Here is a 26,983-nt window from a genome sequence, read left to right as displayed (position 1 = left end):
TGGCTATGCCCGAGGATACCGCCTGGACTAGTCTCCTAAAGCTGCTTGGCCAATTTCCATAGACAAGCACAGCAAAGGTGCGGTCTGCGATCCTCACACTAGTGCTTTGGTGTTTGATCGGTTTCTGCATCCACAATTGTCTTTTATTTCTGTGATCCATTTTTGGCTGCAATATACTAGTATGACTATTAGAGGATCATTTGCCGGGGTGTATAATGTGCTACCACACAAACAATCAATGTCGGGGTGTATACGTGAATGATTTTTGTTGACCGGAGGCTGATCCGGCGTCTTAATCCACAATGAAAGTTGAATGGATGGATGGCAGTATACTAACCAAACTCTCAATCAATGTCGAGGGGTGGGTCGCCATTATAATATGTAGTAGTTTGAAAATAGTTTGGAGCTGATCCATTTTCGATAATTTAACTTTCGTATCGTGTATCATCAGTAAGAAGACAACACACATGATCTTGTGGTTGCATGTAGTACTGATTTGTTGCACTTCCATGGATGTATCTGATCTCGTCATTCCTATTATTGACATATACCAGCGAGTAGTGGACTGATGATATGAGCATATCTCTTAGCCGCGGTGGTATATTCCAAAATCCAACTTGGTTGATCCGTCCGATTCACTCATTTCATGGGCGATGTCATTAAGGTAAAATTCGGATGGATAATATAAATTCAACCAACCGAAGGAGTTTAAAGGTTAAATGGATGGTCTCCAAATCCGAATATATAATAATATTCTTATTGTGTACCTGATGAATCCAGATAACCAAAGTCCGATATCTGATTTGCGAATATGAATGGTGGATATATCAATATCTGACACATCCGAAACTATTCATATCGGATTAGGAATACGAATTTGAGAAAAAAAAGATAACTATACACATCCATATCCATATGTGATGATCTGCGGTTTTCATCCTTTTGTTGGCCAAGACCAAGCAGGAGATTGCAATACTATTGAGGTATATTTATCTTCCTTACCTCTACACTCTTATGCTATTAATTGACATTTCCTCTATAAGGTAAATTTGAAAAATTCTGTTGAATGATGAAAGATATATTAAATCACTAGCATCTTATTTCTCTTCGCACTAATGGTCAACAAGAAGAGCTTTGTTACAATGATTGTAAAGTACCGATGGGTACTTTCAGGTACTTTTGTCTTGAATTTATTTCTAGCCGTTGATCAATGGAAGATATTTATGAAAGTTAAATTAAATTAGTATTTAGTCCCACTTTTTGATACTTGATTCCATATTTTTGTACCACCAGGTACTTTAGTATAGGTACTTTCAGGTACTTTCTACCTTCACTACCGTACGATTTTGTCAGATAAACGGCTCTTATTTTTTTTATCATTGTACAAGTTCCCCAACAAGAAGGTTCCACTCGTGCCAAACCCGTCAAACTGCTGTTACCTAGCCCTTATTTTTTAATAGGAAAAGTCCGGTTTACACCCTCCAACTATCGCAAAAGTCTGATTTTCAACATTCAACTACGAAACCGGACAGCATAGGCCATCCAACTGTCAAAACCGGACAAATTTGGCCCCTGGGGTGGTTTTGAAGGTGGTTTTCCATTTTGTGAGAATTAAAAATATTCAATTTTACACTAAAAAATTTATAAGTAATTAATTCATTTTAAGTCAAAAAATTATGAAATTGGTATCAAAAGTTTTCTAAAAATATAACCTATCTATTGTCACATGACTTGTGGCCTATTCAGATCTAATTTTTTTTATGTTCATAATATTTGGTTGCTTGCAGTTATGCCTATTACTTTTAATAACTAAGATTCAAATGGAGCAATAATAGATAGGTTACATTTTTAGAAAAATTTTGGTACTAGTTTTATATATTTCTGATTTAAAGTGAATTAGTTTTGATTTTTTAGATCTAATTAGATTTATTTAATTTTTTAGAAAATGCAAAACCACCTTCAAAACCACTCCAAGGTCTAAATTTGTCTAGTTTTGATAATTGAATGGGCTATGTTGTCCGGTTTTATAGTTGAAGGTTGAAAATTAGACTTTTGCGATAGTTCGAGGGTGAAAATTGGACTTTTCTCTTTTTTAATTCACACGTTGATCTTGTAGTTGGGCACATTTGGCTTTCAGTAAAAATCAATGCTATCGCAACACTGTATATTTCCATCAACTAACACGATTATTAACTGAAAAGAAAAGGGAAGGATTGCCTATTCTAACATGTACATACTGCACAGTGATTGCAAATGACGAGTAAAAAGGACCATTTTTGCAGAAATAATTGTTAATTGTTCCATAAAGTAAAATAGGACGAAATTGCAAATTTTTTATTGAGGGCATGGACTACGAGCAGCAGTAGGCCCCGTAGGCCGGCCGATGGTGGCGGTACGCAGCATCAGCAGGCCGGCCGTGTCGGCTACTGGCACGGACGCATTACAGCTAGCACACATCAGCAGCTCCGATCCGATTGCCACAGCTTATATTCCAGCCAAATTTGTACACCGTATTATATTGCAATTGCGCATTAGTTTCCATCCTATAAGGCACCAATCAAACTTCCCTAAGGCCACCCCAAAAATTGCACCCCGCAGTCATATCCAAACCATTGTGTACTCCAGGAATTGTACCCAAAAGAAACGATTCCATCAAAATCGACGGCTCCTAACACTACCTACCGGACTTCAACGCGATCGAACGGTTCAGCTTCTAAGGATCCGCAGGCTTCAACGCGCCCCCTGCTCCCCCGCGTCCCTCCCGCGCGCGTACCACGCGCGTCGCCCTACCGCACCCGCGGTTCGAATCCCGGACCATCTCTTTTTCATTCTTTTTCCCCTTCTCTTCTCTCTTTTTTCTCCCCCTCTCTTTATTCTCCTCACCGCGGCCACTCGCCCGCGCGCCCTCCAGACGCTGCGCCTCCCTCCCGACCCGCGCCTCCCTCTCCCTCCCGACTCCGGCATGTCGCCCCCGCCGGTGCCTCGCTGGGACCATCTGTGCCTGTGAAACGGTGGGACTCCAGTGAATGACATGGTGGGACCATTTGTGCCTATGAAATGTGGGGCCAATGTTTGCGGTCCTATTTTTGCAAATTTCTCTCGCGGAAAAAATTGCAATATTAGGACTGCAAACATTGACCCTGGTCGCGCCACCCCGCCGTTGGGAGGGGGCTTCCTCCCCTTCGCCTTCCCCTCCGGCAGCACCCCCCGCTCCGATTTCCCCCAGTGCCCTAACCCTAGAAGGCCTAAAGCACTCCGTCCAGCGGCGCCTCCCCGGTCCGATTTCCCTAGGCCGGCCGACCAGGTCCGTCGAGCCTCCCTCCGCCTCCCTCCGGTCCGATTCCCCCGACCCTGGTGCCTCCCTACGCTAATGACGTCGGCCCCCTTTTCCTACAGGAAGGACGCCGCTCCCTGCTGGACGGTCGCTGCCCCCACCCTGCTAGACGCCATCGCCCCCTCCAGGAACAGACAAGGTACGATGCCGGAGACATCACTGCCATGAGCTCTGCACAGGATCCCACTGTCCGGCTGCTGGATGTCCAAGGTCGATAGTTTTTTTCTTTCTAAGACCAATTTATCTTCCTGCACATGGCTCTTCCTTATAGATTCAATTGCTGAATAATGGTTATCGGTTTGATGTTCTGTCAAACAAAAGCAAGGTCTGTATGCTAAATTGATTAGGCAATGTGCTAAATTGCTAATGCATATTTAGCCCCACTGCTATGGAACAGCCATAGCCCCACTGCTATGCATGTTGAGCCTTACAGATTTTAAGGAATCAGAATATTTTTGAATTGATACATGTGTATCTCCATGTCTTCAAGGCCGTCTTGGGAGCAGTGTATCTCATAGATTGTTGTACCAAGGATATTGCATGCTCAAACATGAGGAATACTCCCTCTCATTTTTTGCCTTTAATTCTGTTATACTGTAATAAGAATTAATGATTGCATTTTCATTATGTTTTCTGATGCAGTGCCATGGTGTCAAACATATATTTGATATTTGAAACGTTTGTCCAGAATTTGAAAGTCTCATATTTGTTAGTGAGCTTGCATCCTGATGGCTTCCATTGAACACTAGATCAGCGTGTATGTTTCATTGAACACCAGACCTGCATCTTGGTGATTTGCTGATTTGTTATATGGTGATTGTACTGCTTTTTATTTGTTAATTTACTTGACCTTTGGATTAGGGACCGTGTGTTGCACATATTATTTGATTGACTGCAAGTCTTCAATCTAGGATAGTGACAAGGAATTTGGATGGTCTGATACAAATGCCACATTTTGTGTGTTTATTGTTAGGTGACTTTTGTAATAGTGCAAGTGGTATTTTTAGAATTCCACAGCGTAATTCCTTGTTTGTTTGCTCATGTTCCTGTCGTGCATACTTCAGTTGATGGAATGGGGTGTGCACATAGCCATTCAGGACAAGATAGGATCAGAGTAGATATGGGACCTCAAGAGATTTGGAGCAAACTTAAAAGGTTAAAGCTTCAGGTTTGTTCAATATTGTAGCTTGTTAGCTGATTTTGAACTTAATTTTGGATCAATTGCAGACACCAATTTTTTATGGATAGACTTTGATTTAGGAGGATACTTTACTTTGTATTGTTGTGTAAGCTATATATGGAGGTGACAACCTTTAGGACTTTTATTGTTAAATTGATTAGGATTTGGGTTTGAAAGGGTAGTTCATCACACATGGAATTTTCAGTTTGCCACAGGATTTTTGCATAAAAAAATGTTTCTATTTTTTCTTGGAGATGCTCTAAGCTGTGAGGGATTGGTAATTCTTTATTACAACTATCTTACTGTTATTTCTTTCAAGCAAACTAAGTTAGGCTAGGTCAGTTTTCTTAATTCAGATTGTACTGCAACAACTTGAATGGTGCCGAGGACTAATTTGAGGGGGTTAATAGTTTCTCTTTGTTACCTGACTGCTAAGCTTGAGATCAATGCACTGTGTAGACAATGCACGATCCAATCCTAGGATTGTCATAAAAAGCATACTCTGGATTATATATATAAAAAAGAATGGGTTATGTTGAGCTTGGCTGTCAGAAGATGCATCTGCTGACACTTATATTGCTCTTATCCTTCAGGTTACTATCGTGCTCAAGATGTTTATGCAAAAATTGATGTACCGGCACTACTAATTCCTGTGCTTGAAGAAACATTTTCCGGTATATCATCTTGTAAAAACCAATTTAGGGTTCATTGCAATATGGAAAGCGTTTTTATTCCTTTATCTGAATCATTCAATCATCAAGCAATGAGAGAAACTGAGTTGTGATGGTAGATTGTGAAATCCTGTTACTCCATATATGCTGCTCAACGTAAAAGGAATAAAAACAAACATAGCGTCTCATGTATAGCTAATGTTGCTGTAGATTTCAGGTTCTAGAGGGCTCCTGGGCTTGCCACTACGTACTGCAGATGCATATTATGCATGGCAAATGATGATCAAGCCCTGTCCACATGCCAACAGGTTCCCCTTTTTACTGCTCTAATCTGATTGAGTTAATATTACTTGCCATGGTCAGAGTTAATGTTAATTGCCGTGGTTTGGTCAAGGTATCAATTGTTATGTAATTCGAACTAGACAACTATGTCATCACTTCTGAACGTAGAAATGCCAATGATCAAGGCCATGTCAATGGTTCAGTGTATTGGTTGCTTCTTCTTGAATATTTGTCCAATTATAAACATTTTAGTTGAGTTTCAGAAGTTCAAAAACATAAAATTGCATTGACGCTGTTGCTCAAATGTACCATTTTGATTTATTTAGTGTATATCATTATTACACATAAATATTACATGTGTTGTTTTTTTAACCCGTAGCGTTAGCACGGGCCAACTTACTAGTCTCTATAAATGGCGAAACATCTCATCTACACATCTCGCACCAACCAACTCATCATATCATCATACATCTGATCTCTCGAGCTCAAGAGCAACCACTACTATCAAGCTAGTCAATCGACATTGCCATGGCTTCCGCCGCCGCTCTCAGTAAGATGGCCGCCATCTGCTTCATCGTGCTGATCCTGACCATGGGGCGGCCGATGGCGGCTGATGCTGCTGCGTCGTCGCCGCACCTGCAGGGCGGCCGCCGCCAGCTGCTGCAACTCGCCGGCGATCCTGATGCAGTCGCCGCCACGCTGCAACAGGGCAGGAACGTCGGCAGGCAGCCGCCCGGCACGAGCAGCGCCGCCGCCCGTGAGAGGATCAATGGCCCTCCTAACTGATAGCACACAGCTACGACTACGACCCTGCTGCTCGATCTCGTCGTCGTGCGTGCATGTATTCTGCCTGATGTGCTATGGGAGTGTGATGGTAGCTGAATCCACACACTTTCGTGCAACAGCAAGCGAAGCTAGTATGTATGTCGTCATCAAGCTCCTACAAACGTAGCAGCTTGACGTTGTGTCTGGTATTTAATTATATTATCTGTGCTTGTCATGTTATGTACTTATTAAGTGTTTTCGAGATTGTTATGTGCGTTAAGCATGTTAGCTCCTAGCTTTTGCTGCTGCGGGCTAGAAGCCTAGTGTGCATGTACTCTAAGCTGTTTCCAAGTGTGTCTTGTGTAATAAGAACGGGCTGGAAAGCTATATTATATACGATAACCGGGTGTTTCTTCCCGGCCCATCTCACACCCATATTTTGTTTCTTCCTCTTCCTACCAATTAAGGCTTCCTCTACCTCCTTCCACCTCCGGTGAGCTCCTTCTCCACCTTATGCATAAAAGTTTTATGTATCATGAAAGTTGTGCTGAAAAAGTATCCCCTAAGAAGTTGTTTAATTTCAAAAATATTATATACAAAAGTTATGAGGGTAAGTTTATGAAATTCCAAACTAGAAAGTTGCGGAGGAGGAAACTTTCATAAAAAGGAAACTCGTGTGCTATCAGAGATTGCGCGCACGCAGCCCTTTTGGCGAGCGTGAGTGGATTAGATGGCTCGACATCTCTTAGGCCCGGTGGAAGATTCCAAAATCCAACGTGGTTGATCCATCCTGTTCGCTCCTATCTTTTTACTTTGACTAGGTTCATACTCATGCGTTGCTACAGATGGCAAAAGATTTTCCACGCAATGCACATGATATGTAAAATGATGTTGATCTTGGCAAGTATATTTTTTGAGGTTAATTTGATTACATAATAGTGTCAAAGAGCGAACGAATCATGTTGAAATATGGATAATATTTTTTTAAAGGAAGCACAACCTATTTATAGTTTTGTGAAACCCCACTGAAATTATATAGCTCAAACAATGGATATTTCTTCATTTCTAAAAAATAATAATCTCATTAGATCACAGCTAACAATATACAAGACCAAGACGGTTGTACCAACTTTAGAAGCCGTTCCAGTGATGAAACAAGAGCTATATAATTCCTGGTGAAATAGCTATATAACAACTTACACTATTTCTGGAGAGCAAACAAGAGCTATAGCTAAAAAGTAACCCCCACAAATACCCATAGAAACGACAACACTCGATGTTTTTAATCAAATTAAAATCCCGTGATCATCTTGTCAGCAAAGATACTTCTGAACCTATGCAAAGATATGTCAGTGTTCATATTCTTTATCGGTAACTCAGAACGTTGAGTCCAACTTCAACCTTAGACATCCCGTGCATAGTAAATTTTCTCAAGAAAAAAGTTGGCCATGGCTATAATCAACGATCATACTCAAAGATTCCTATTTTTTGAACTACAAATTATAAAAATTTGCAATTGCTAACAGAAGGAGTTGTTCCTTTTCATGAATAAAGTTGGACTACCTCTTCAGATCATAGTGGGAAAGTCTTTTGTTTGGCTATGCTGGAACTGATTACACCATTCCTGAAGCAAATATGATTCAGCTGGGCACAAGAAACCAGTGAGAAATCAAGTAGCAGCACACAAATGCAAATTTTCTTGAGAAATAGATAATTGAAGAATTTTAATGTTCAAGTATATAAACATCAATTAAATGTCGGCATAAATTTGAAGCAAAATTTCCATTGTTTGCAGCACACAGCTAATTGAAACTTGAAAGCTCTATTAGATTCTAAGTACACTATGGCTACATACAAAATAGAGTGAAAAATGCTATGGTCTTTTTTAAAATGTACATAATTCAAAATCACTGAAAAACAATGAAAAGGCCGCTACTTCTGATGAGAACTTGATACGATGAAATTTGTTTTCCACTACTCAAGGCATTATGCCTCCCATTGATTTAAACTACAATTATCTTCTCTCCAAACTACGATTATTTTCCACCGCTCAGGCATAAGTATTTGTTCGCAATTGTCAAAATATTTTAGATTCATAAAATAGTATTTTAAAAAAAATATTCAGAAACATAGTTAGTGATATTGTTTTAAAAATCTTATCATAAAAAAATATAATGGTGCAATTGAAATTTAATTTGGATGTAGAGTTTAATATTTATAGTTTTTTTAGCGTGAACCCCCTTGCATGTGAGCGATATCAATTTATCTCCAGTTGCATGCATACATCTATTACTCTCTTCATTTTTATTAAATGTCGTACTAGATTTGTCCTAAGTCAAATTTGATTAACTTTGACCCAATCTATAGAAAACATAGCAACAACTGTACTAACCAGTATAATCACTATCAACATATATTTCTTGATGGATTGAATGAAACAAATTTAGTATTAAAAATGTTATTATTTTTCTCTATAAGTTTGTCAACTTTTTCATAAAAAAAGATAGTTTGGTTAAAATTTGCCTAATTTAATTTAGAACAAAACTAATACAACATGTAAATAAAACAAAAAAAGCGTTTATTTATTGGGCTGAGGGCTGACAGCCCATTTAATGTGCGTTGAAAAATACTCTCCAGGATGACAGTTGTTGCTTTTATCACCTGAGGTGATGTATTACCAAACTACAATCACGCACCCGTCGCTGCGTGATAGCGGAGCACCATAACGGAAGGAAGATGCCCGTCCACCTGAGCGCAAGCGGGCCAATCCCTGACAGACCCCATGCTGCTCATTCATTACGGTGGGCCCTCCAATCAGTATTTCGTCTGATCATCTCCTCGTAATTTGCTAGTTGATTCTTTCGCTTTCTGTCACAATTTGTCGTGATGTAGTGTTTTGTTAGATGTGTTATTTGAATGTATTGTTTGTGTGGTGATGGTGTTTGCTTTGACGCGTTATGTACGATTGTTTCTTTTTTTTATATGATGTGACAGCGCTCTTGCCTTTTATTTCAAAAAAAATACACGGTGTTATTGCAAAAAAAAAAGATTGCAGGGCCAACTGCTAGTTATTGAAAATTTTCAAGTGCCAATAGCATTTGGGTTTTTGTTAGTACAAAGCTAGATTGTTAAATCTCTAAACTGCAACTCTCAAATTAGAAGGCCAAGAATTTGGAAGGCCTTAAAACAGGTGTTACATATAAGACGCTAGAAAAAGAAATTCGAATAAGAGTTTTTTTTAGAACAATTCGAATAAGAGTTGTGCTCAGGTTACAATGAAAATAAATGAATAGAAAGGAACAACACAATCAGGGCTTAACCCCACAATCAGTCAGCAAGGGCAGCGACAACACTGCTTGCACCGCACCGTACGAGGACAACTAACCGCACGAGAACACACTTGCAAACTGCAAACAAAATGCAAGATTTATTGATGTACCCCGTACCTCTCAGTCCCATATTACAATTCCTGTTGCTTTTAGATGCATAGTATTTCAAAAAGCTAAAATAAATTGTAATTTTGGGATGGAGGCACTAGTACCGAACATTCCCACGGTGGATTGCTACGCCGGCTGACCGAGACCGGCGATCATCTCCTCCACCGCTCTCCACGATGACCCGCCCTCGTCCACCGCCTCCCGTGCCTTCGCCGCTAGTGCCGCCATGTTCCTCGCCGCCTCCGCACCCTTCTCGCCCTTCATGAGCTCCTTGGCGACGCTGGCAACCTCCTCGCTTCTGACCCGTACCAATGTGCTGGTCATGCCGTGTTTTGACGGCACTACTCTTATCCCGATCTTGAGCTCGTCGACCAGCTTCGCATTCAGCGGCTGCTCGGCGCTCATCGGCCACACCGCCAGCGGCACGCCGGCGCTGACGCTCTCTATCACCGAGTTCCACCCGCAGTGGCTCATGAAGCCCTTCACGCCGTCGTGCCGGAGAATCGCGCGCTGGTCCACCCACTCGCGCACCACCATGCCTCTCCCTCGGACGCGCTCCTCGACGCCGCCAAGGTCAGCGTCCACGGGGCGCACCGCCCATAGGAAGTCCAGCCCGGAGTGCTCCAGCCCGTCGGCGACCTCCCTCAGCTGAGCGCCCGGCACGGCCACCGTCGTTCCGAGCATGACGTAGAGCACGGCGCGGCCTGCAACCGCCTTCTCGTCCAGCCACCGCATCCACGCAGGTGCGACGTCGAGAGGCGGCGTCGTCGGCTGGGCCAGGCAGAGCGGGCCGACTGGCCAGGCCCTAGGCCCGACGTGCCGGTTCCAGTGGTCGATGTAGCGGCTCTCCATGGCTTGGAAGGTGTTCACGATCAGGCCGTGGCTGTCGGCGATAGCTTTCAAGAGCTTGGCGCCCATCTTGCGCATCGAAGGGGTAGCCATTAGATCGGGCTCGTTGAAGGGGAACGGGAGGTCGTCCAGCGAGAGCTGGACGTGCGGGAACTCGGGCACGGTGAACGCGGCGTCCGAGGCGCCGCCGGCGAGCATCGCGACCGGGTTGTCGCGCACGATCACCTCCATCATGACGTGCACGAACATGTTCGCTCCGAAGAACGCCAGCGTCCGGACACCGACCGCGGCGGCGGCGGCGTGCGCCCAGTAGAGGAACGCGTCCGCCACGACGACGCTGGCCGGGGGCCGCATGGCGGCGAGCTCCTCCTCGAACCGCGGCCGCAGCAGAGACACGGCCGCGGTGAACGCCGGCAAGGAGGACAGCGAGTCCAGGGCCTCGACACACTCCGCGCCCGGCGGGACGCCGGGGACGACCACGTCGTCGGGGAAGGGCAGCTCCAGGACGGCCACGCCGTCGGCGCCGGACAGCGCGGCGCGGAGGAACGCCGCGTTGCCCGGGGTGGTGAAGAAGGTGACGGTGGCCAGCTGGCGGCGCCGGAGCAGGTGGGCGAGGTGGGTGAGGGGGATAGCGTGGCTCTTGGCCATGAACGGGAACATAACGACGTGCGGGAGCTGAACCTGCGCGTCACGGGCTCCGCCGGAGCAAGACGCAGCAGACGCCATGACCGGGAGATGGTTGTTGAGAGGTTTCGTGATCTGGGACCAAGTAGGACGAGATTGATCGCACAATGACACGTGAAGCGAGCTGGAGTATGTATGCAAGCAGGCTAGCAGCGTCCCCTGGTGTGGCCACCAATTGTTGCAATAAATTTTGGTCGGTTTGGGTTCCATTGTAGATGCCGCATTGATTTTTCTTGGCACTGGCCAGTTGGTAGTTATGACTGATTTAGATGTAAAATTCAAATTTTTTAAAACTATCTCGAATATAAAATCTAGACAAAATAAAAATTAATTGCATAATTTGTTTGTAAATTACGAGATGAATCTAATCACTCTAATTAGATCATAATTAGATAATAAATTGCTACAATAAACATGTGCTAATAATAGGTTAATTAGTCTTAATAAATTTGTCTCGTAATTTATAGACAAATTCTGTAATTAATTTTATTATTAGTCTATATTTAGTATTTTAAATGTGAAAAAAATTTATTTCAAAAATTTTACACAAAGTAACTAAACACGTCAATCAGGCACAGCTACAGTCAATCAGTGCTGTAGTTGTGGCTGTGCGCGTCTGCAAGATCAGTCACAGGCCTCACAGCGAGCTCCACAGCGGCCTTGTAGACTGTAGAGGGAGCAAAAGGTCAGACCGGAGCGTGCGTTCGTGCAGGTAACAGAACCACACTTCATCGCCGTGTTTGGTTTGGGCGTGAAAACATTTTCATGAATTTTTTTGATGCTTTGACCACTAATTAAAAGTATTAAATAAAGTCTAATTACAAAATTACATCCACAACTATGGTACTATAGCAGTTACTCTAGCTAATAAGGCCTTTGACCGCACGTTTAGGGGATGATTGAGCGCGGTCACTGTGGCATCAATGTAGCCAATTATGATGAAACTTGGCTCATTAGATTCGTCTCGAAAAGTTACACACATTCCTGAAAAAGTTTTACAAATAGACTTCATTTAGTATTACATGCGGACATTCGTCTTTTTGTGAAATTGTGATGTGATGGCTAACCAAACATGGCCCATGATTCCTTCGCTTTGTTCTCATAGCAACCAGCAGCACCAGCCAGAAAACGGTACTTTTCTCTAACAACAAATTAGCATAAACCACACACAATCAGTAGAACAATTTGTTTTACTTTATTTAAACCAGAAACACTTTTTCAACATTTACAGGGAGCTTATATATTTTATTGCAGAAACAACTCAAATCTACAGTATGTCTTTTTTTGTTAACAATAACAACCGAAGTTTACTCGTTTGACGGGATAATTGATATAATATGATTACAATAATATGGATAGGTTCTAATCATTCGTAAATGCTTCTACGTTTTTGTCTTCTAAAAAATGCAATAGGTAAGTTGGCAATCTCATAGAAACCAGTCATGATGCATGTGCAAAAATGATGTGAGCTACGGGGAAGTATTAAATACCCCACTTGAACAAATGTGAGCAACCGGGATTTGCACCCTGGTTTGCTAGCTCTTTCCGGCTTAATTTGGGAGCAACGGAATACTAACCCTGGGAACAAAACTTCCGAGGGGGATTTTTGGGGCATATTGAATCCCCGTGATTTCCCTGGGTGCTCTTCCCCCCTCCCCCGTTTATGTTTGGCAGCAAAGAAAGAGATCACAGGGAGACACCCAACGGGGAGACACCCAACACGAGCATGTGTTAGCCTAACACTGTTGGCGTCATTTGCTACGCTCAGGCCATTTACTTCTAAACAAGCTCATGCGTGGCAAAATTACAAAGCTTCAAAAGATCAAGAAAAATTCAGAAAAAAATAATCGCGCCCACATCACGTCTCTCAAATAGACAACTAAGGTCCACAAGAAGAAAATAGAGGCACCGTTCATCTGTTCATCATGAAAATCAAATAGACAACGAAGGTTGAGCATTTGAGCTCCTGCACCACTACTGTTCTCATTTCTCTAATTCATCTGCAAGGCAAGAACATCAGCCACTGAAGAAGTCTCATTGCTGGTAGCTGTTTAATGATAAACCCTCTTCCATCAACCAGTGGGTACACAAGCCCTACAGACTCATAGGGCCACAACAAAATTAAGACACTAGGAAGAACTCAAGCACTACTATCTGTCATTTCAAAGTCACGAGCAACACTATAACAAACTTTCATCAATCTGCATTTGCTTCACTCCTGGCACAAAATAACTTCAACCTTCTATGCACTATTTCCGGCAAGCGCTCTGTAAAGTAACACAAAGTAAGTTTACTTTAATTACCAAAGCACCGGTGAAGAACTAATGACACAGTTTCAAACCACCACCATGCATACCAATATTACTTATCTAAACACAAAATATAATGGTTATGCATTCAACTAATTAAATGCAACTGAACTGAATGTGCATATAGAAAATTTATCACCACATCTGAACTGAATATGTATAAACAAGTTTTACCATGGAGATAAATGAACAGGTACATTTACTTCTCTAGCTCTTTTTCATCATACATGGCCAATTGAAGTGCGGGGACCAGAACTAGAAATAATTCATCATCCTCTTCTTCTTCTTCTTCCTCTAACATGAATCTCCTAACTTCCTCATCCCAAGAGTCCATGATCTAGTATATAGATAATATTATTTAGTAAAGCCTAAAAAAACAGAACAATATTGCTGATATATATACAAAATAATTCATAAACTTGAAAATAATCACTGCTATATATAATACAGTTAGAAAATAAGATAGTGAAAATAATCACTGATAGCACAATATGAGATCACACAGCTACAAGATAATGAGATGATAATACCAAACAGTGCAGCACATAGCACTAGCACTACTAAAATGATCCAGGAAATTTTACAGCACATAGCACACATGATATTTTGCTGCTGTTGGTGGATATTTTGCTGCTGTTGGTGGAGTAGCATGCATGGCTCATTCGATGACCATGCTATAGAGCTGCTATATATACTATTTGTTATTACACAATCTGAAACCAGGAGAGACCTGGTCTCTACCAACCTGAGCCTTCTCCTAAGATGAGTCCTTATCTCCACCAGTGAGAAACTTATCCTATCTATATATTATATATAAAAACCTTGACTGATCACTTGTTTTGTGTTCATCGAAACAAGTTCCCTAAAAAAAAGGAGCTTTGTGGCAGTGTCCAAGAGCCAAATTTTGAGTTCTCTGCGACTCTGCCCTTCTAATGGAAATTCTTCCTGAAGCTCATAATACTGTGTGAAGCAAGCTCGTCATACTTGTGGACTGATGAAAACAGGAACCAGACTTTCTATTTCTATGTACCTATGCGGACACTAATTTTCCAGGTAAACCCAACGAATTCCAGGCTAGGTCTGGTCAAGCTCTCACCATTTGGTAGAGGCAGGCGGCAGGATGAGAAGCAGCTAGGGAGTAGGGACGCGCACACAACGGAGAGAGTCAGAGACGGGCACAAGGAGGCTAGCTACGAGATGAAAATTACTGATGCAACCAGAAATCTCGATAGTGTGGACAGTGTAGTGACTGCAAAATTCGTGATGAAAATTTGTTGATAGCTAAAATTAATCCACAACTAATCCACGCGCTCAGCCCCCAGCCAGCCGCGCTGAAGACTGAACAAGAGCCGCATGAAATCCCGGACTGGTTCTCCGCCTCCATCCCTATCCCGACCACCTAATCCGCCACCAAATCCACCTGTTGCAGTCGCAGGTGAACCAGCTAGTGGCTAGGTGTCTCTGAGGCTCACAGCTCCCTCGCCGGATTCACCCCACCCCGAGGCGGCGGGCCGGCAGCCGGCAGCCAGAGCAAGCGAGCGAGCAAGTCGAGTCGGAGGAGAGGGAGGAAGCGTGTACATACCTACGAAGTGGCCCCGGAGGTCGACGTCAGGTCCCTCCCGGCCGCCGTAGGGCTCCCCCAGCCGCGACTTCTTGCAAGATCGAGGCCGCCGTAGGGCTCCCCCAGCCGCGACTTCTTGCAAGATCTACAAGAAACGGTGTGAGGAGAGGAGATGAGAGGAGAGGAGAGGAGAAACCCTAGCAGGGGCAAGGAGATGCAGGGAACGGGAAGGGAAGGGGGCATCACTTGATGCGGAGGGGAAGCTTGCCGTTGCGAGGTCGTCGGAGGAGATCAGGCGGCGGTGGCGGCGGCGCTCCCCCTTGACCTCGCGGTGCGAGAGGAGCGAAGCGACGAGTGCGGGACGGGGAGTTCTCCCCGATGTCTGTAGGTCGGGCGCGGATCCACAGGGAAATTGGGCTTACCCGGGCCGCAAATTCCTACGCTACGGGCTTCCAAATGTGCATACTGGACTCCACGGGGACAAACTCCACGTGGGCTGCCAACCCGGGAAGCGACGGGGATCCCCGCCGGGATGTGGGCTTCCAAACTAAGCCTCCAAGGACACTAGCCAACTTCTCGTGCATGTGCAAAAATAACGAGTGCACACCTACAATCATGTTTTTATAAGTTTAGTTACCAATCATGCATATAAGGTTATGTTCATCTAAAGATTTGAACCGACGAAGTATTTAAAATTTTGTTTGGCTTGACAAGTTTATAGAAACTTGGTCCAATTTATGCTCCGCAGCATTTGGAGAAGATGCTACTGCTGAGCTGCCCCCCTGACATAATAGAAGGTGCAGCACATTTCCTTGTCTGGTACCAGGACAAACCAATTTTCACAACAGGGGAATATCAACAAAGTACTACAAGCACTTAAAGAATCACGCAATCATATTGCGGTTATGGAACAAAGAAGAAGCAAGCATACTAATATGCTATCCTGATTCTAATGTTTATTAGATTAGATAAACACTTATGTTCGGTGGATTTTTTTTCAGGTGTGGAGATGCAAATCTCCGAGAAGTGTAACACCCAAAATTTAAATTTGTTTTAAATTTAAAATAATTTTATTTCAAATGATATTTGTGTTAAAAAAAGAAAGAAAACTTTTCTCTATCTCTTTTTTCTTTGGCCCAGCCCAGATCTCACTCCTCTTCTTCTCTTCTCTCCAGTCCGGCCCGGCTCTTCTTCCTCCCCTTTCTTCTTCCTTCCGCGTGGCCCAAACCCCAGGCCAACATGCTGCTCAGCTTGCCCCACCTCCCTTCTCTCTCTTTCTCACTTCCAACTGGGCCGCGCCCGTCAGCTCCTCCTTCCTTCTTCCGCTCTCTCTCTCTCTTCTCCGTGCCACAAGCCCTGCCGGCCATTCTGTGGCCCTCCCTCCTTCCCAACGCCCACGCGCTTTCCTCTCCACCTCGCCCGCCTTGAACGCCGCCATAATTGCGGCACTATCCCCTCGCCTCCTCCTTTTCGTTTCTCACCTCTGCCGAAACTGCCGCCACCATCACCTCGGTCTTGATGGCCGCCAAGTTCCGCCGCCTCTCCTGCCTCCGGCCTTCCCTCTTCCCCTCCCTTGGCCTATTAAAGGCGCACCCGAGCCGCTGCTCCTCCCTTTTCCACTCTCGTTCCTCGTGTCCTACTCCTCTGCAGCGCAGATCTGCCGCTCGTCGTCAACGGAGGGCCGCCGCCGTCGATTCGCCGCCTCCCAGATGACTCCCACCGCCACAGGGGCTCCGTGTGGTGGTGAGCATCATCGCGGACCCGTTTTCCCTCTTCTTCCCGCTCCCACGCGCCGGCAATTGCTCACCGGAGAGCTCAGGAGCCACACCATGGCGCCGTGGAGCCGCGTCGACCGCTGCGTCACAGCCTAGAGCCCTTCACCGCGCGCGTCATCGTCTCCCCTTCCTCCTAGGCTTCCCCACGCACAAAGGCGAGCACCCGAGCGCCGCTCCCGGCGAGCTCGACGTCTGCTGCCGCCGTGTGCCGAGGCGTGCCCCCTTACCGGGCTCGCCGACCTCGACGTCGACACCATCGGCTTCCCCGTCGCTCGCGCCAGCTCCCCGTCGAAACCCCATTGTGAATCGTGCACCGGAGCACCGATTTCAGCCTTCTCCGGTGAGGCGCCGCCGCCTTTGCTCACCGCCAGTGACCAGCACCGCCCGCTCGAGCTGCTTTTGTCGTATAGCGGAGCCGAGCCGCAGCCTCGCCAGCCATCCGCTCGCCCTGCACCGAGCTGAGCCGAGCCGCCACGAGCCATCTTCAGCCGTTGGATCAAGATCTGACGGAGTAGATCCACCCAAATCTAGGTCAATACCGGTCAAACCAGAGCCGCTCTGGTCTTTTGCAAAATAGACCCTGAGTTTCATCAGAATTAACCCGTAGTCTGCTCTAGTTCAAAAGTAATTCCAGAAAGGTCCTTTTCTTTCTGTTTTGGTCCCTGAGCTCTTGTAAAATAGAACCCGCCATCCCTAGACCCTTCTTTTACACTCCAGACCCTGTATTTATATGTTTAATTATGTTTTAGCCCCCAGGTTCTTTCAGTGTAACCCCTGAAAGTTCTATTTCTTCACCGATAAGCCCCTGAACCTTGTTTTAGCCATATCTTTCTCGTCCTAACTCCGTTTTCAGTGATTCTTGCGCTCACGCGATCCTTGCAATGCTTACAACATCTTTAACACCATATCTTTCTCTGTTTTTACTGTTTGTTGTGTTTTTCTCATTTGTTGTTTGTTTTCTTGCGTGAACATGTAGACAACGCGTTGTTTGAGGGAAATCAAGAGCAACAGTTTGAGGAAGAGACTCAACAATTTGGGAAGGAAGGCAAGTGAACTTCTCCCCCTACATATTCCATTTTGTCCTAATAATATATGAAAATTCACTTTACTTTATGCCTGCATTGCATAAATTTGAAGGGGACACCTATTAAGGATTTACCTAGTCTTTTACTCTGAAATCTTGAACACCGAGTTTAATTTAATATGTTGGGTAGAAACACTTAGTTGCTTTATATTGGTTGGCGATATAATGAACTTGTGAGAAATGTTAAACATGCTTTATTTATGTTGTTATTATGGTTAATGTTACAAGATCATGATATTAAATTGAAACATGGAGAACCACCCAAGAAAACAGTACAACCACAATGTCACATGGCTCTGACCTTAGCCAATTAGTTAGGCATGTGTTTAACTGGTGGCTTTACCGAAAGGGCAAGGAGGGGAGCGGTGTATGGGTTATAGCCGAGTCCTCTTGGGGTAGCAGCCTTTGCCAAGGTGCTGACCATTAGGGAGGGTTATGGACTACACCGCTACTGAAACTCTAGCGGGCCATTAGTTATCTGCGTGTCTTTGTAAAGGCTTCATAGTGGATCCCTTGTCACTCATCTAAGGAAGTGTTTAAGAGGCTAGCTACCTCGGGCAAATCGGGAGACACGAGTTGTGGTGAAAGTGTACAACTTTTGCAGAGTGTAAAACTGATATATCAGTCGTGCTCGCGGTCAAGAGCGGCTTGGACCCTCACATGATAATCAAACTTGAAGAATAATTTAACCTGAGGTTTCTATGATTTTGATATGATGATATATTCTTTATGCTTAAGTGGGTTGGATACTATTGAATTAGCCGATATTAGCCGGCTTCTAGACCTCTCCTTGTACTGTCCATGTCCATGCTAAGCAGGTGCTGCAGTTGCCATTGTTGCGTGTCAATAACCTGTCCTCTGATGCATTGCTTCCGCAGATGAATGATTGGACATCCAGAATATTTTTTTGCCCACGTGCTATCCAAAAATCCACAATAGTTTCGGAACTCAAGCATATAATTGAGTTTAGTACAAATCAAGTCCAATCCAGCTAAGTACAAATAACTGAGGAAGTCCATTTGTACTTTGGGTTGTCCAAATCCACTCCCACCTGATGGAGGGAGTATCTTCTTTTAGGCACATAGTGCAAATGACATGGAAAAATTAAAAAGAGAACTGCACTTATGGCCTCAGCCACTTTGCTTTCACTACTGTCGCTCGCCATCGTAGTGTCGATAGAGTTACGGTATCTCTGCTGTCAACCATTTCATCACTAGTTAATGCTTTTACCAAACGGATCAGACGGTGCGACGTATGCTAGCCACTAACCAAGGAAAAAAAAATTCAGGTAACGCAATTTTGCGTTTACACCATCCGCCAACTAAACACGGCCATAATTCTCTGTCCACACTTCACCGCACATCAATATTGCAAGAAGAAGCTTCCACGAGTCCAAGAAATAAACCATGGCTCTTGCTGCCCCTGCTCCTTCTTGCCAAAGCTCTCCGGCAGCATGCTCCTGAGCTGCCTCTGAAGGACCGGAATACATGATCTGAGGAGCGCGAATGAGAACCTTTAAAGATTCTCTAAGAGAATAAGGTCTATATTTAATTTGACACATCTCTTTTTTAACCGTCAATGTGACACCAACTGACTCGTGACGAACTCATCCTAGAAATGGTTAGAAAAGCTCGACGCAAAGCGAAAGTTACAGTTAACCAAAACACTGAAAGCTTGACACAAAGCAGAAGCAAATACAAAGCGATTTACTCGAGCAAAGCTAGCAACAAATCCACTTAACAAAGCATGTAAAGACAACAAATCCACTTAACAAAGCATGTAAAGATTCACAATGATTAGCAAAACTCGAGCAAAATTTAATTAACACAAGTTAACTAAGCATGCCAAGAATCTGAAATATTAGCAAGAGATCTGGTAATAATTAACTAGTCTAGACATGAGAGGAAGGATTAAATAAAATGTGCAGAAAATAAAATGCTTGAGCAAATAGAAAATGCAAACTAAACCTTAAAACCTCCTAACGGGCTTTCCTTTTAATCTGGCCTGCTTTCCTCTCCCCGTCGGCCTGGCCGAGAAGCCTGCTGCCGGCCTACTTGAGATGCACCTGCAGCTGGGCTGCACCCGCAGCAGGCAGCCCCGCCTTTTTTTTTGTTTTTTTGCCTTTCGCGCGAATTTTTTTTTTACAAATAGACCTTCGAAATATTTTCAGTTTTTGGACCCTAGGGTCGGTGCCATGGGCCATGGCGCCAAGATTTAACGTTTCGATGCCGTGGCCCATGGCGCCGAGATTGATGCCAGCGTGTCGTACGCTTCAACGTGGCTGCTGACGTGGCCCTATACCTCGGCGCCAATTAACACAGCGCCAAGCTCGGCGCCATAGATCTTGGCGCCAAGGTTAAATATTTATATAGCGGTTGCCTTTCTTCCCCGAGGTTCCATTCATTCTTTCACCATCTTCTCGGTTATTTTCTCAACTCCCACTCGCCGAACCATCTGAATCGAGAAATTGGACCTTAGAAACTCCGATTGGAACCGCATATTTGCAAGAGCAAGGTATCCTCTATCCCCTCCTATATTTTCACGCATCGATTTGGGATACAATATGTGCATTATTGAAATCATTGTTCGTCATTTGGCGCACCACACTATAGCGTCAATGTCTTTGTCAGGATCAACCTACATTTCATGAAGCAAGTGTAAAGCCACCATATCCGAATGTATTGATGTGCCAATGTGCTTCTGCGATTCGTTGTGCAAATTCATGCAATCAGAAGTTTTAGGAGATGACTACGGTATGAGGTTCTTTATGTGTGAGAACTACGAATATGATCCACCAAAGTGATACGGCAAAGACCGGGCTAAGGTAGCACGACAACAGACGCTCTTTTTCTTTGTGACCTAACATTGTGTTATGATTCTAACTTTTGTTGGACAAAGTCTCCTCCGCCTCTTTGTGATTTTGTGTAGTGGTTCGACACCGAGCAGTCGCAGCAGACAAATGACTTTGTGGAACAACAAGCAAGATGGGCTGCGGAACGCTGGCACCAAATGAAGTAAGAGGAATAGCAAGAGTAGAAGCGCAAGAAAGAGCAAGAAGAGATCCGCAAGAGGATGAAGGAGGTGGATCGTAAGGCGGCGGCAGAACGTGAAGCTGACAGGGAGAGAAAGCGAGAGAGGACACGCCGCGCGAAAGAAGCCGGGCCCGAAGCAATTAGGAAGAGCAAATATCCTCGGTGCACTCAGTAAAGTAGTACTATGTAATTCCGGTATTTTACATTCCCTTAGGCATGGTTGGTTTAGATGCAACAAAAAATTATCTTGTCACGTGCATATGCCACTACAGTTAGTTGTTTATGTTTTCTGTTGGGAGCTTGACTCTGTGTGTTGTAACTTGTACCATTAATTTGCAGTGCTAGCCGGAAATCTATGAAATCTTTGAATTTGTCATTAATATTTTTGGAGCATTTCAGGTCACTAGAATACTGCATACCATAATGTGAACCACACATTAAATATAACGGTAAGAATTAAGAACTGAGAACTGCATTACATAATGTAAACCATGGGGATTACATCATAATACAACAGTAATGAAACACACATCACACATGCAGTGGCATGGCAGAACCAGTTGGAAACTACGGCAAATAGATTCTGAACTAACCTAACATGTCTTAGGTAATTTTAGAAAACCCAACAAACACAATGATACAGCATGTCACTAGTACTAGGGTAGTCCTAGTAGCCGTACCCCCACATAGCAAACTGCGTTGAGCCTTCTCCGCAGTATCCACCCATTGCAGGTGGTGCCGACGGTGGTGGCGGAGGCGTAGGGCCCTTCTTCTTGTGACAAGGACAGTTGCAGTAAGGAATAGTGCATGGTTCATCATGTGAAGCGGCAGCATTGCTGGTATTATCATCTTCGTCGTCTTTGTTATCCTCGCTCACTTTCTCATAATGATTCACCTAGCATTCCAGATCAAAGATATGTATCTGGAGGTACTCGATGAACTCCTAATGCAGACCAAGTGCAGGAGGATCGACCCACCTAGCAAAACCACAGTTTTCTGGAGCATCCGGAGGCTGCAAAAGAAATTTCATATAAGTTCTAGAAAGCAAGACAAAGATATCCAACAACTGCATATTACCCATGCGCGTGGGCATTTGAAGAAACGACGACCGCCATCCATCCCTTCGGTGCACATCTGCACTAAGCAATCCTCACCATGCGCGCATTTTGGCCACGGTTCTCTATGGTCATTGTAATATCTAGGAGGAGTCTCCTTGGTGAATTCACACTTATGTTGTGGTGGAAACTCAAACACTGGTTTCGGAAGAACCATTCCCACCTGTCTTTGTTCTCCCTTTCCACTAGGGCAAATGCTAGAAGAACCAGCGCGTTATCCGCGTCACACACAATGGCTACCAAAAGTGTGCCCATGTACTTACCCAAAAGAAATGTACCATCAATGGACAATAGTGGACGACAATGCCTGAAGGCCTCGATGCTCTGGGGAAGCACCAAAATGCACGCCAGAAAAATTGTTGTCTGTTCTGCCTCCATGCATTTGGTTTAGGGATGTACTCATAATGCATGTCTGGATTTGCTGCTTTCATTGCATTCAACAAGGTAGGCAATTTCTCAAACCCCTCCTCCCATACATCATCTTCCATGCCCTTTGTTTTGCCCGCCATGCTTTCCCATATTTTATCCTGTATTGAAACATGTCCTCAACGAAGTTTATAATCATTCGAACCGACAAATTCAGCTGATCCTTCAATGTCTGGCACAACTTGTTGGCTATGAGGGTAGAGGTCAGCTGTCGATGCTTAAGCTGCAATTCATTCTCCGGACATGTGTGTGGACCAACAACTTTGGTGATCTTAAACTTTCCCGTCAGTTTCTGTTTCCGAGCACATACCCGCCAATTACAATCCGCTTTCTCACAAACAACTGTGTAATGCCGGTCCACATAAGATTGCATAACTCTGAATGGTCTTTTACATTTCACAGAATACTCTTGTAACCATTTCCGAACAGAAGCCAAGTCCTTGAATAGAAGACCCTTTGCAATTTCCGAATGGTCCCCTGGCTCATGTGGCTCTAGCAACTCGTCATCTCTTCCTTCAACAAATGCACCATGGCAATGTCTGAGATTGCTGAATTCAGGCACAAGTGGATCACGGTCAGGACATAATCTTCTGAGAAGCTCCATTTCTTCTTCAGTCAATGGTGCTGAACCAACATCGCGGTCATCATCAGAATCAAAAGCTCTTGCCGTCTCATAAGGCTTCTCATCATCCTCAATTTGAACTTCCACACTGTTAGAAGCACGGCCGGTACTGGTTGCTGGAGGCACAGGAGGAACAATAATATTATATAGAATGTCTCCTGCATTGACACCATAAAGAAGTAGAATATTGGCTAAGTGAGTTACAAACATTCGTATCATAGGGAAAACATCAATTGGAATGAACATTGCCAAAGAGCACTGCACTTACTTGGATGGTTCTGGCTCAAAGGAATCTCCTGAGCGGCCGTTACAATATCATGGTTTTGACATTGTGCGGCAGGATCATGAGAAATGCCATCCAAATTAGGGCCGGATTCTGTATCAGGGACCACAACCGTATCTTCCACATTTTCAGAACAGTTTGCTATTGTAGGGTCAGGAGGTGCAGAAAACTCTTGTTCAGGCGATAACTCGCAAGGAGGTGAATGCCAATTATTCCCGAGGGGAGAATGCATATGAGGGCTTGAATCTGTTGACAACTTGCGCACAAGCAAATCAATTAATGGAATTTCATTCTTCAAGACACCATTTACGTAATTCTCCCAATCATCCTGGCATTCTATAGGGAGCAGCCGCCTGTGGTAAGTCAAGCCCGATTTACCATAGTGAAGTACCCCCTCAACTTTGGCTTCACCGTCATTTGAAGTGCAATGAATCAGATCACGAGCCCTTGCAAGCACCTCTGCAAACAACGGTCACCCAACAAACAACAGAGGGGCCCTTTGCATTCCAACAAATCTAACTATAATATTTTCAAAATCATCTTCCTCGACACTTCCCCCATGATAAACGGTGACTACATTGTCCATGTACTTGTATGCACAAGACGACAAAAGTTACGGGTTCAATGAACAAAACTGGAATTGTTCATGTATGTAGACTTCCTATCTAATTTCTATCTAATCTCAAGCTAAATTTATTTTTTAACTATTGTCTAACTAAATTCATTGCATGCACAAACTTAGTAAATATGTACTAAACTAAATTTAAATGTACCAACCACATTACCAACTATATTGCTAACAATTGCAAACTATGCTACAGTACTAACTAAATTGATAACTAAATTGCAATATCGAATTTTGCTTACTAATTTATAACTAACTTGTAATCACAAGCTAAAAGAGCAAATGGAAATTTAGAAACAAAATTATACCTTCAAGTAAGGGAGCTGAGGCGGGCCTACGCGGCCGGCCTGTGCGGCGGGGCACCGCGGCCATGCTAGGCCGAGCCAAGCATCGTCACCGCACCGGCAGGGGCGTCCAGCTGCGCGGGAAGCCCGGCAGGCCCGGGCGCCGAGAGGGGCGTGCGCTGGCAGGGGCCTGATGCGCCGCCGAGGCTCGGCCGGGCGCCGCACCGACGGCGGGCTGGGGAGGCGGCGATCTGAGTTGGCGGCGGCGGGGTCGGTGGCAGCGGCCGGGCCAGGTGACGGCACGGAGCTGGGCCGGGCGCTGCGCTGAGCCGGGGCGGAGCTCGGGGGACAATCACGCCGGGTGGCCCAGGCGGCGTGGCGAGCCTGGCCGGAGGGCGGGGGCGGTCGGGGCGGGCGTGGCACGTGGTGGCGAGTCGAACACGAGGGGAGGACTGAGGAGGACGTGCCTGCTACAGGGGATATGGGGTGCGGACCTCGGCGCCGAGATCTGTGGCGCCTAGCTCGGCGCCATGGGCTTTGGCGCTGACTACGACCACGTCGACGGCCACGGCAGCAGTTGTGTGGATTATTGCTGCCGACCACGGCGCCAGACATTAAAGCTCGGCGCCGTGGGCTGTGGCGCCGACCCTAAGGGTCCAGAAACGGAAAATGTTTTGCCGGGGGTTTATTTATGAATTTTTTCGCGCGAAGGGCCAAAAAGCAAAAAAGGTGGGCAGGCAGCCTCTTAGGCCTCTCCCACAGCTTGACGATATCGTCAGCCGGAGGGAGAGCTGAAAGTATTAAACAAAGCAAGAATAAGCTTGGTTTCTTCTTGATGTCTACGGAGGCTCACACAGACAAACATGCCACTAGCTAGCGACTAAACAACCGCTAGCGCAAGAAAGTTTAGGCTCTCCGCAGTGGGCTCTGCATACCGCTCTCTACATGTTTTAGAGTTGAAGATTGGAGAAAAAAATCCCCGCAGCGGCACTCTGTAAACGGCGCGGTAAGTTAGCGAGGCCAATATTTTGTGTCAAATCCAGCGCGGTAGAGAAGGAACTCCACAGCCAACGTGGTGCGGGGCCCGTGCATCCGCGCACCGAGCTCGGATCCCGCCGCCGTCCGCCGGCAGCCCGCCATGGCCGCCAGATCCAGCCGAGCTCGATTGGGCCCGCCATGGACCCGTGCAGCTGCGCGCCTCCGCCCCACCTCGCGCTCGAGGCCAACGCCATGGACCCGTGCTCGCGCTCGAAGAGCAGAGTAGAGGAGGGCTGCTCAGCCGCTGCTGCCTCGCCGCGCGCTGCGGTCCGGGCGCCCAGCCATGGCCGTCGGGGAGGGCGGACTAATCGAGCTGCGGCTGAGGGGAGCTCGGCCATGGCCTCTGCCGCGCGCGGATCTCCGACACGGGCCGGCGGTGGAGGCCGCTCCGCCGCGCCTCGCCATGGCCCGCTCCCGCGTCGAGGAAGAGAAGTGCCGACGCTCGAGGTCGAGGAACAGGCGGCCCCGCCTCCGAGCGCCAGGGTCTCGCCGGCGCTCCTCGATCCGTGCCGCGGCCACCTCACCGGCGCCCCTCCGCCCTGTAGAGCTCCCTCCCTCCCACGGCTCCGTGTTGCCGAGCTGCCCCGCCGCGGAGCTGGTGCCTCACCTCGGTGCCGAGCAGGGTATGGGGCGGGGGCGGCCTAGCGTCGAGGTAGGGAGGGAGGAGGGGCACGCGCGCGGCCCCTCCGTGGCCGACTCGCGCCGTCCCGCCCTGAGGCCGGCGCCGGCAGTCGGGGAGCGCCGCCGCCATGGCCACGGGGGGCAGGGGCGGAGCACGGGCCCGCTCAGGAACCGACCGCGTGGGCCTCGGCCTCCGCGCCCAGATCTCGCCGCCACGTCGCGAGGCCCGCCGCCGGAGGAGGAGGTGGACGGCGGCGGAGGCCGGAGGAGGAGGGGCGCGGTGGCGGAGGGAAAGAGGGAGGGAGAGAGAGAGAGAGAGGGGCCGCGGTGGGAGAGAGAGAGTGGGGAGGAAGGGGGGGGGGTAAAAAAGGAAAAATAATTATGACACGTGGGCCCCACTTGTGGTAGTTGGTATAGAGTAGAAATTTAGAGAGTGAATGAACGCGGAGAAACTGAATATGGAGAGGAGAATCTTGATGACCAGGTAGGAATATTCCTTTTAGAGAGTGAATTTAGAGAGTGGCGAATGCGGAGAGCCTTATTTTTTTACTCCACCACGTCAGCTCAAATTGGCGAAATCGCTAACCATTGGACAGGTCCTTAGGTCTTATCCAACCATTAGCTCGAGGCCGGCTCATAGAATATTTTACTGGATAAACAATGTAAAACTCAGCTCGTTAGCGCTGAGTGAAACTCTTATCTCGCACGGTCCCCGTGCTGCTCCCTCTCACACGCGCGAAGCACTGTCTGCATGTGACCCGGTGTCTACCGTTGTTTTTTTAAATTTTTTTTAAAAAAAGGCCAAGAGCTCTGGCAGATCATTTAAGAGAGAAGATGAGGCACCCGTGCGATATTTAAGAGAGAAGGTGAGGCACCCGTGCGATATTTAAGAGAGAAGGTGAGGCACCCGATCGCGTGTTCAACACGAGCGGGCCACCTAGCCCCAGCTAGGTGCGCAACTGAGCCCCAGGCTCAGCAGCCCCCTCGGTGCGGTACCAGAGATCGA

The 26,983-nt window shown here is 46.0% G+C and overlaps 1 protein-coding gene and 3 long non-coding RNA genes across 4 annotated transcripts; 2 read left to right on the top strand and 2 right to left on the bottom strand.

Moving 5' to 3' along the window:
- The first annotated feature begins 3,144 nt into the window (after positions 1–3,144).
- Positions 3,145–3,890, top strand: LOC120678443. The gene is made up of 3 exons (XR_005676555.1): positions 3,145–3,304; positions 3,397–3,544; positions 3,825–3,890. It is a non-coding gene; the product is annotated as an uncharacterized LOC120678443 (long non-coding RNA).
- A 7-nt stretch (positions 3,891–3,897) lies between these two features.
- Positions 3,898–5,757, top strand: LOC120678451. The gene is made up of 2 exons (XR_005676556.1): positions 3,898–4,502; positions 5,108–5,757. It is a non-coding gene; the product is annotated as an uncharacterized LOC120678451 (long non-coding RNA).
- Positions 5,758–9,449: 3,692 nt separating this feature from the next.
- On the bottom strand, positions 9,450–11,380 carry LOC120678427 (UDP-glycosyltransferase 90A1-like). Its single transcript, XM_039959615.1, has one exon. It carries the CDS (start codon positions 11,242–11,244, stop codon positions 9,796–9,798), a length of 1,449 nt encoding a protein of 482 aa, XP_039815549.1. The 5' UTR covers positions 11,245–11,380; the 3' UTR covers positions 9,450–9,795.
- A 1,671-nt stretch (positions 11,381–13,051) lies between these two features.
- LOC120678437 lies at positions 13,052–15,555 on the bottom strand. Its single transcript, XR_005676552.1, has 4 exons — positions 15,319–15,555; positions 15,094–15,217; positions 13,686–13,848; positions 13,052–13,469 (listed from the first exon to the last, which is right to left on the bottom strand). It is a non-coding gene; the product is annotated as an uncharacterized LOC120678437 (long non-coding RNA).
- Between the last annotated feature and the right edge of the window lie 11,428 nt (positions 15,556–26,983).

The sequence above is a fragment of the Panicum virgatum genome, chromosome 2K (assembly GCF_016808335.1).
Source record: "Panicum virgatum strain AP13 chromosome 2K, P.virgatum_v5, whole genome shotgun sequence".
In the NCBI taxonomy this organism is placed as follows: Eukaryota; Viridiplantae; Streptophyta; class Magnoliopsida; order Poales; family Poaceae; genus Panicum; species Panicum virgatum.
The sequence above is the reverse complement of the archived record's forward strand: the minus strand, read 5'-3'. Positions and strand labels throughout refer to the sequence as shown.

Bases quoted from the DNA above. Each gene is read 5' to 3' on its own strand.
- LOC120678427 (XM_039959615.1), bottom strand. From the start codon at position 11,244: ATGGCGTCTGCTGCGTCTTGCTCCGGCGGAGCCCGTGACGCGCAGGTT.